At 33.8% G+C, this 10,787-nt stretch overlaps 1 protein-coding gene across 2 annotated transcripts in view; it reads right to left on the bottom strand.

Moving 5' to 3' along the window:
- Window positions 1-7,046: 7,046 nt before the first annotated feature.
- Window positions 7,047-10,787, bottom strand: part of LOC137396870 (nuclear nucleic acid-binding protein C1D-like) — a 52,857-nt gene continuing 49,116 nt past the window's right edge. For both annotated transcript variants that reach the window (XM_068083172.1, XM_068083173.1), the window contains exon 7: window positions 7,047-7,305. In XM_068083172.1, the coding sequence (XP_067939273.1) occupies window positions 7,294-7,305 (12 nt within the window). In that variant the 3' untranslated portion in view covers window positions 7,047-7,293. The remainder of the gene's footprint in view (window positions 7,306-10,787) is intronic.

Genomic DNA, 10,787 nt, shown 5'->3' with positions numbered 1-10,787 from the left:
TGTGGGAACGGACCAAACAAATTCGTTCGAGTTAACCAAGTGTTCGCGATAAAATTTTACATTTTATTCGAGGGCGAGTTATCCTAGTTTGACTATACTTAGCCGCCAAAAAATTCCTAAAAAGTTGGGACGGCTCAGCCGGCCAGCCGCCTCAGGGAATACGAGCCTGCAACGCCTACAAAACTAGATTTCAAAAACAAAGAATTTATATGTATAAATTTTAAAAACAAAAAGTCAAGAAATCATTTCATGAAACGTGGTGTTATGTAATTCAATTACTTTTATTAATTAGTTATTATTATTAATAAATAATTAAAAATTATTATAAATTAATAATAATTATTATAAAAGTAATTGAATTATCAATAATTCTTAATTGTTGGCATTTTAATTACTTTTATTAGAATGGTTAAAAAACTGCATCTAATTCATTTTAAATGCTTCCGACACATTATTAATTGATGAGATAATCTAAATCTTGACAAGATTTGGAATCTAGTTGTATATAATCTATATTAGTTTACTAGTAACTAAGACAGGAACAACAAATTATAATAAGTTTGAGAGGGTTCAGTTTAATCTGCAAACACCACTGTAGCTTCAATCCTTTCCCACCCCATACCAGTGGTCGAAAACCTGGTAGAAAATCAAAAAGTGCCTTAAAAATAGTCGCTTCTTATGAGAGCTAATTACCTACAAAAGGAGAATTATACCTATGATAAAGAGTTTGTTCCATATTTGAAAGGCATGAGTTTACTTATATAAACTGTTTCAATCTAGTTCATATTGGTAGCAATTTATGTGTGGAAAACATGATACCACACATTGTTTGACTAGAGTAAACATTCATTATTTTATATCTGTATCAAACCACTTGTACTATTCAACAGTGATCAAAGTAAACCAGATTTAAAACACTTCACACTGCTTCTACATTTTCATACGCTAGAGTGATATGGAAGTTCGTTCTAACATAAAATAATAAGAATATATAATATAATAATAAAGAAATAAATGAAATGGGTGTGCTAGTAAAGCGCAATGTGAGTGAACAACGAATCTTTAGTGGTAAATATAGTATGAAGCAATTGAAGTTTGGATTTAAGCTATCTTGAACGTCTGATAATTGGAAGAGCTATCTAAACAGCGAATGGGAGGACAACTCTAATGAATGGCAATGTAGAGGCCAACAACTACTGTGGTTTTTTAAACATTCTCCTCTGATCCTTTTATTATTCAATACAAAGTTTACAGTCTTACTTTTGTGAGAACATTGCGAGATAAAAAAGCAGCATTTTCATTGCCTTCTAAATTGCAATCGAAGGTAGCCCATTAAACTATATCTTACAGTAGATTAAACTAGATTAACCACATATATCCAGGTGCAAGTTGGTCAAGAATGCTGCTGCTCTGGTTAGGAACAGTAGTTATCAGCAATGATGTTTCTAATGCCAGCATTAATATGGTTCACTTTTCTCAAATAGTCAGATCTGTGGGATCCTTTGATGAGTCATTATGCTGTTAAGAGTTATGTCCTTCCACTGCTCAGGAACTTGGAAAGGTTTTGTAACTTTTATTATAATAAGAGCTGCACTTATCTGTCGCCACGCTAACAGCGTTAACGAAAAGGTTGCCTCACCCGGTAATTGAACTCAGACCTTTCGTTTTACAGACTGGAACCCTAACCCCTATACTACTCAGCCACCTTACTACTTCATGGGATAATTATGCACATACTGATTATTCATGACGATATCACAGGGTGTACAAGACTGCTGAGGGTGCTAGTTATTACTTAGAGGAATTTAATATATGTCACATGACTTATATGACCTCGGATTGGTCAATAATAAGTTTTTTGAATAGTGCAATAATATTTGATTAGTTGGAGTTGTCCTTGTATTTTGCAAGTTTTCACTTATCATTTGTTGTAGGGGAGAAGTGGGTAATGTGGACAGCTTTTCTTTTTATTACAGTTACCACTATTCTATTCACTTTAGAATACTCCAAATTATATTTTTAGCTTGCAGAGTTTGTTAGCTCTCTTTTCTTAATTGCATGTTTTGTAATACAAGCAATAGTTTTCTTAGAATCCACCATATCGTAAAACACAAGATTGTTCACATTACCCACCGTCGGTGGGTAATGTGGACAGGTGCAGTGGATAATGTGAATATGTCATTTTTTGTCAATAAAGTAAAAAATTCTCAGATATTCAAACCACTACAAGTAATATATGCATGTGGTTATATCTAATTTAACGTAAACTGTACAGGAATAGTTCAAATCTGACAATATAACATAATAATTCTACTAAGTCAAGGTAATAACTCCGATTGTCTAAATTTGTCAGTAAATTTACTAGTAGGCCTAGTAGTAGTGGTAACAATTTAGACTTAAACTTGAAACTAGGAAATTAGGCAGTTTATATCATATGCCTTGCAGCACAGGGTAATGTGGACATGGCATAAGGGTAATGTGGACATGTCCACTTTACCCCAAAGTGTCTTGACCACATTACCCCATCTTAAATATTATTACAAATTTTGATAAATTTCAGTCATAGTCAAGAGTTGCCTTCTGACAATCAATAGAAATAAACAACACAATATGCTTTGTTTGAGTGCAATTGCCCCAAAAGTTCTAACAACATTCACACTATGTAACCCAAGTAGTAAAATTCAATTAAAAATTACTATTTGTGTCATAAATATTAAGATGCTTACAGATTGATGTATGATGGATAGAGACTTCCAAATCAGCATGTGGCTTTTTCTAACAGGAAAATGAAAGGTTTTATAATATGAAACAAATGGAACTGGTTATAAATTTTAGCTAAAAATTTAACTGTCCACATTACCCAGCTGTCCACATTACCCACTTCTCCCCTACTCTGTGGGTGACTAGCAACCAGTGAGGTCTTTGTGTATATGCACTGTTCAGATGCTCTTTTGAATGCTTTCTTGTGTTTGGAAGTTCTTTCTGATTAGACATGGAGTTATCTTGCCAAATCAGATGTGATTATTCAATCAATTGTCCAATCAGGTGTCATAATCAATCTATTGAAACGAACATGTATGTAAATCTATCCAATCACACGACATGATAACTCCATTAGACCAATAAAGGGTCAAGCCCAGTACAAGACAACTACCCTATAGCAAGATCCAGCCTTAGCGTAATAAATACTCAGTCTTTATGTATAAATTTCATTGTTTGTCTGTCATCTGTGTGTCCAGCGAATAAAATCTAGGAATGTAAAATCAGCTTCGCACAGGAATTAAACTCGGAACCACCAGTTCAGCAGACAGTCGAGCTAACCTCTACGCGATCCTTGCCATACTATGAAATAATTATGGACATACTCATGCAGCACTTGCGAAAATACTATTGGTCACTACTAGCATGCTTGAAGAGCGTGATTGTGTAAGAGATTATGACGTGTAACGTAACAATGATAGCCAAATTTCATGACTACGTCACAGAAATAAAGAGATTCCGATTTACGGTGACTTTTCGTTTTTGAGCTTTTAAGAGCTTGTAATCACATTTCCACATATGTGGCACCTACTACACAACAGAGTAAGACATGGTGAATCTGTTGATATCAAATAACTGTAATGTGAATTTTGTTGCAAGTCAATCTTTAGTTATTAGCATTTTAATTACTTTTATTAGAATGATTAAAAAACTGCATCTAATTCATTTTAAATGCATCCGACACATTATTAATTGATGAGATAATCTAAATCTTGACAAGATTTGGAATCTAGTTGTATATAATCTATATTAGTTTACTAGTAACTAAGACAGGAACAACAAATTATAATAAGTTTGAGAGGGTTCAGTTTAATCTGCAAACACCACTGTAGCTTCAATCCTTTCCCACCCCATACCAGTGGTCGAAAACCTGGTAGAAAATAAAAAAGTGCCTTAAAAATAGTCGCTTCTTATGAGAGCTAATTACCTACAAAAGGAGAATTATACCTATGATAAAGAGTTTGTTCCATATTTGAAAGGCATGAGTTTACTTATATAAACTGTTTCAATCTAGTTCATATTGGTAGCCATTTATGTGTGGAAAACATGATACCACACATTGTTTGACTAGAGTAAACATTCATTATTTTATATCTGTATCAAACTACTTGTACTATTCAACAGTGATCAAAGTAAACCAGATTTAAAACACTTCACACTGCTTCTACATTTTCATACGCTAGAGTGATATGGAAGTTCGTTCTAACATAAAATAATAAGAATATATAATATAATAATAAAGAAATAAATGAAATGGGTGTGCTAGTAAAGCGCAATGTGAGTGAACAACGAATCTTTAGTGGTAAATATAGTATGAAGCAATTGAAGTTTGGATTTAAGCTATCATGAACGTCTGATAATTGGAAGAGCTATCTAAGCAGCGAATGGGAGGACAACTCTAATAAATGGCAATGTAGAGGCCAACAACTACTGTGGTTTTTTAAACATTCTCCTCTGATCCTTTTATTATTCAATACAAAGTTTACAGTCTTACTTTTGTGAGAACATTGCGAGATAAAAAAGCAGCATTTTCATTTCTTTCTAAATTGCAATCGAAGGTAGCCCATTAAACTATATCTTAGATTAAACTAGATTAACCACATATATCCAGGTGCAAGTTGGTCAAGAATGCTGCTGCTCTGGTTAGGAACAGTAGTTATCAGCAATGATATTTCAAATGCCAGCATTAATATGGTTCACTTTTCTCAAATAGTCAGATCTGTGGGATCCTTTGATGAGTCATTATGCTGTTAAGAGTTATGTCCTTCCACTGCTCAGGAACTTGGAAAGGTTTTGTAACTTTTATTATAATAAGAGCTGCACTTATTTGTCGCCACACTAACAGCGTTAACGAAAAGGTTGCCTCACCCGGTAATTGAACTCAGACTTTTCGTTTTACAGACTGGAACCCTAACCCCTATACTACTCAGCCACCTTACCACTTCATGGGATAATTATGCACATACTGATTATTCATGACGATATCACAGGGTGTACAAGACTGCTGAGGGTGCTAGTTATTACTTAGAGGAATTTAATATATGTCACATGACTTATATGACCTCGGATTGGTCAGTAATAAGTTTTTTGAATAGTGCAATAATATTTGATTAGTTGGAGTTGTCCTCCTTGTATTTTGCAAGTTCTCACTTATCATTTGTTGTAGGGGAGAAGTGGGTAATGTGGACAGCTTTTCTTTTTATTACAGTTACCACTATTCTATTCACTTTAGAATACTCCAAATTATATCTTTAGCTTGCAGAGTTTGTTAGCTCTCTTTTCTTAATTGCATGTTTTGTAATACAAGCAATATTTTTCTTAGAATCCACCATATCGTAAAAGACAAGGTTGTTCACATTACCCACCGTCGGTGGGTAATGTGGACAGGTGCAGTGGATAATGTGAATATGTCATTTTTTGTCAATAAAGTAAAAAATTCTCAGATATTCAAACAACTACAAGTAATATATGTATGTGGTTATATCTAATTTAACGTAAACTATACAGGAATAGTTCAAATCTGACAATATAACATAATAATTCTACTAAGTCAAGGTAATAACTCAGATTGTCTAAATTTGTTAGTAAATTTACTAGTAGGCCTAGTAGTAGTGGTAACAATTTAGACTTAATCTTGAAACTAGGAAATTAGGCAGTTTATATCATATGCCTTGCAGCACAGGGTAATGTGGACATGGCATAAGGGTAATGTGGACATGTCCACTTTACCCCAAAGTGTCTTGACCACATTACCCCATCTTAAATATTATTACAAATTTGGATAAATTTCAGTCATAGTCAGGAGTTGCCTTCTGACAATCAATAGAAATAAACAACACAATATGCTTTGTTTGAGTACAATTGCCCCAAAAGTTCTAACAACATTCACACTATGTAACCCAGGTAGTAAAATTCAATTAAAAATTACTATTTGTGTGATAAAGATTAAAATGCTTACAGATTGATGTATGATGGATAAAGACTTCCAAATCAGCATGTGGCTTTTTCTAACAGGAAAATGAAAGGTTTTATAATATGAAACAAATGGAATTGATTATAAATTTTAACTAAAAATATAACTGTCCACATTACCCAGCTGTCCGCATTACCCACTTCTCCCCTACTCTGTGGGTGGCTAGCAACCATTGAGGTCTTTGTGTATATGCACTGTTCAGATGCTCTTTTGAAGGCTTTCTTGTGTTTGGAAGTTCTTTCTGATTAGACATGGAGTTATCTTGCCAAATCAGATGTGATTATTCAATCAATTGTCCAATCAGATGTCCTAATCAATCTATTGAAACGAACATGTATGTAAATCTATCCAATCAGATGACATGATAACTCCATTAGACCAATGAAGGGTCTAAGCCCAGTACAAGACAACTACCCTATAGCAAGATTCAGCCTTAGCGTAATAAATACTCAGTCTATATGTATAAATCTCATCGTTTGTCTGTCATCTGTGTGTCCAGCGAATAAAATCTAGGAATGTAAAATCAGCTTCGCACAGGAATTAAATTCGAAACCATCAGTTTAGCAGACAGTCGAGCTAACCTCTACGCTGTTCTTGCCATACTATGAAATAATTATGGACATACTCATGCAGCACCTGCGAAAATACTATTGGTCACTACTAGCATGCTTGAAGAACGTGATTGTGTAAGAGATTATGGCGTGTAACGTAACGATTATAAGCACAAGCTGGCTTCAGATGGACGAACACGGCTCTTATTATAGTAAAGATTTAGACTAGCTTAAGTTACCATGTTAAGTCACTCAAATTTTTGGGGTAATTATTTTATTACCTGCACAACACTGAGCTTTCAGCTAGTCTACCTATAATATAGATAGACTAACTGTTGCGTGTGTTCCAATCCATCTATATAGATTCTATATAGATGGATTGGACACTATTTGTAGGTCTAAAAGCATGACGATTATACAGATTCAATCTGTAAACAAAATAGAATGAAGAGTTATCTCCTCGGTGCCAGATAACAAGACAGCACTGGTCAGTGATATATTATTACAATGGATGTATAGTAATAGGTAATCCATGTCTATGAGGCAGATAGTTACTACTAAAATGCAAAATGTCAAGCAGTAACAAGCTGATAACTTCACTATATAGACATCCCAAACTACCACTACATGCATTTTATTAAGGATAATAAAGAGCTGGAATGGAACAGCTACTATTTTCTACTGATGCTTCCAACTTCATGAAGATGCCACCTCTTTCCCTCCAAGACTTCAATCTTTATTCTGCAACACAAGGTACCACTGTGCATTATTGTACATATTAATTGTACATATTAGTAGCAATGATCACACGCTTGCAATGATCTGTCAGTTTACTTTGTTATATATAATATAATATAAATAATACTAATAATATATATATTATATATATAATATAATAATATTATATATAATATACTTTGTTATTCGCTGCGGTGCTGTTGCACACTTACGACTGCATACGCAACCAAATTACACAAAATTTACATTATATTATTTTAAATGAAGCAGCGTGAAATTTACAAAACAAAAATAGTCAACAGAAACATTAATTTTATGCATGTAACAGCAAGTATAAACATAAATATTTTTTTTACAAATGCAACCTTACCAAGTCACAACTTGCACTTAATCACTATGTTTCCATGGTGCGCAGTACTGCGATGCATCCCCCTCCGAAGTCGAGGGGATTGTACGTTTCCATGCTGCGCAGTGGTTTTCAGCAAATTAGCAGAGAAGAGAAATTGTATTAATCGAATCGCCTGATGGAGAAATTGAATCGATCATGGATACCGAACGTCAGAAACGGTCTTTTTATGCTTCTGTCATCATTATACTTTTATTTACAATACACATTCACAATGTTTTACAAACCTTAACACAATTTTTACAAATAATAAATTTTTAATAAATATTTATTTAAGTAATAGATTATTTAAATGTTACTTTAGGACAGGCTAACTATTTTTCAAAAAGTGTTGGTATCGATAACAGAGTCCAGGAAAGTAATCACTTCATCATCCTCATAGGAGCAGACCATGATTAAAGTCAAGTGAAAAAAATATCGGAAAAATAGCAAAAACAAGATAAGCAGGATAACTTTTGTACTAGTTTATGGCGTTCGAAGAATCTGTCTCCACGGCATGAGAGCTATACACAGCCACTGCGCAATTGCTGTTTCCTTGCTGCGAATTTGCACTGGCTTCGCACTGATCAGTGCGCAGTGATTTCAGTGCGAAGACGCCGTTTCCATGATTTGGAGAGAGCGCAACTCCGAAGTACGGCGCATCATGGAAACATAGTGAATAAGTATCGCTCTGCTTGACCCACATGACTTCATTGTTGACAAATTGCAAACCTCTAATGAGTTAAACAAAAATTCATACTTGAACAACAAATTTACTAAACAAAGTGATTATTTTTATAAGTGTGAAAATAATTGAGAATTTTGAAAATAAAAACCAATTCTTGTCAAGGTAAAAATTATATTGGATCTTTTCACTTGACTATAATGATGTCATGGTAAGTTCTGCATCTTCAAAGAGTTGCTTTATCTTACATATTGACATCACTCCTACTGACAAAATGCAAGTATTCAGTAAATTGTTTTTCGTACATACCATTGTACTGCTACTTATGAACCCCTGTACATGCTAACTTTTCAAGTTAAAAATTGTTTCTTTGATAAATTTTTACCTTTTGAGACAAAAAAATCGGAATATGCGAAATGCACATAAAACTCCAAATATGCCTCCTCATTTTCCCTCGGCAATGAAGATCATCGAGGCCTTGGTCTCAACAAAATTGTGTGATCCCAGGAACAAATTTAGCTAGGTGAGAAATGACCAGACTTTCCTTAAAACATTGTGAACAAAGCGTTGTTAGAGCCTGACGCGGCTCCAACAAGAGTTTGATGGGTTGGGGAGTGTGATAAGCCAGAAGTGGATCGAATCATTGCTCTAGGAAAATGTTGCTCTATTTTCTATCAGCTCATAGGCCTGAGCTGATAGAATATATTTGACAGGTTATATCATTTTCAATACAAATGAGGTAATATCACAAAAATGTTTTTAGTGATAGAAAAATTTCTCAGCTTTTCAAAACTGTTTCCGGAGTTAAAATCGAAGCAATTTAACCTGAGATACAGTTTTTTATCAAAGGTGGTGTTGATCAATATGGTCAACACAAAAAGCTGAGAAATTTGTCTTCAAGGATGATGGATTGGATTTTAAACAGAAGTATTTGTTGATGTTTAGGAAGGTCATAGCAACCGCACGCTACAAACATTACATTTTCATGAATGTTGGGAATGACTTGGCTTCACAAAAGTCTAAGCCGCATGGACAAAATTCACTTTGGGAACCCATTGTGCACTACATGTATGTAAAATGCCTCATTTGTATTGAAAATGATACGACCTGTCATCTATAGACAACTTGATTCAGAAGTTTTTGATGTAAGAGATGCAGCCGTTAGAATATACGAGACACACAGCGTTGTGTATGACGAAGAAGAGGCAGCCATTCCTCTGATTGGACGATTAAAAGGAATTTTGGCAAAATATAACGAAATTTAAGAAATTGTAGAAAGGCCTTTACTTCTCAGGCTATTGCAGTCTGTGATGATGTTTTCCTTTCATATTTTACAAGATAATTAAAAACTGACAAAAACAAACATACTTGGATAAGCTTTCTACCAACAGACAGACCAAAACCATTAATAAAGTAAACATGAACTGAAGAAAGTGAAAGGTGACGATGATAACAAAACATTATTATTCTCTGTTATTATTGTTTACAATCCTTTTAACCCTTTGGCTGGGTTAAAGCCCCGCAAAAACACCCGAAAGTCGTGTAATTTATTTTTGAAAATTCAATAAAATCGGTATTCTATGAACATGTATAGCTCAAACTGAAATTTATTTCTATGAACAAAATCTCTTGTACACAAACATTCATTTACATATCTACTATCTACTACTACAAATAAACTACAACCATGAACAACTGTCCCTGTATGAAATGCTTGGAAGCATTCCATTCGGTAGAATCAAACGCTATAACGTAGTCGTGCGAGCCACCATAACGATCGTTTTTCTCTGTATATTCCAAATAATTTATATTAAAAGTCCAAAGAGTTTACATCACTTCTATCATCTGAATTTTGTTTATACTGATCAGAGTAAAGATCACTAACCATCACAAGATCAAATAATCTTTTATTTTACCGTTTTGAACGTCGAGCCGATGTTGACTGGTTTTTCCAACTTTTATTCTTTTCCAAGGATGCGCGATTTCTTTAGCTTTTAGCACAAAGCAATGCCTCTCAGATAATTGTGTCATATCGTAATTCTAATATCTTGTTGATAATATTTAAAACTTACTAGCATTCACATCCTTTGTTTAACGTTACTAGACGACAGCTTTATAAACGTCTACCGAAAGCGACATAAATGTCGTTTCCCCACGCAACCGATAAACGACATTTTTGTCATTTCCCCAGCCAAAGGGTTAAATCCTTATTAATTACAACTAGTCTATTTGTCATTTGCATACATATATAGTATATATTAATTACAGTTTAATTTAATACAGTTTTATAACAGAAAATTTTGTACTTAAATATTGAGTTATGAAGAATTAGAGTAAAAATTTATCTACTTATGAAGGTTTTTCTTATAAAAAGGCACTAACTAATTTTATAAAAAAAATTTACCACATGTATTA

The sequence above is a fragment of the Watersipora subatra genome, chromosome 5 (genome assembly GCF_963576615.1).
Source record: "Watersipora subatra chromosome 5, tzWatSuba1.1, whole genome shotgun sequence".
Taxonomy (NCBI): domain Eukaryota; kingdom Metazoa; phylum Bryozoa; class Gymnolaemata; order Cheilostomatida; family Watersiporidae; genus Watersipora; species Watersipora subatra.
This window is presented reverse-complemented; position numbering and strand designations above follow the sequence as displayed.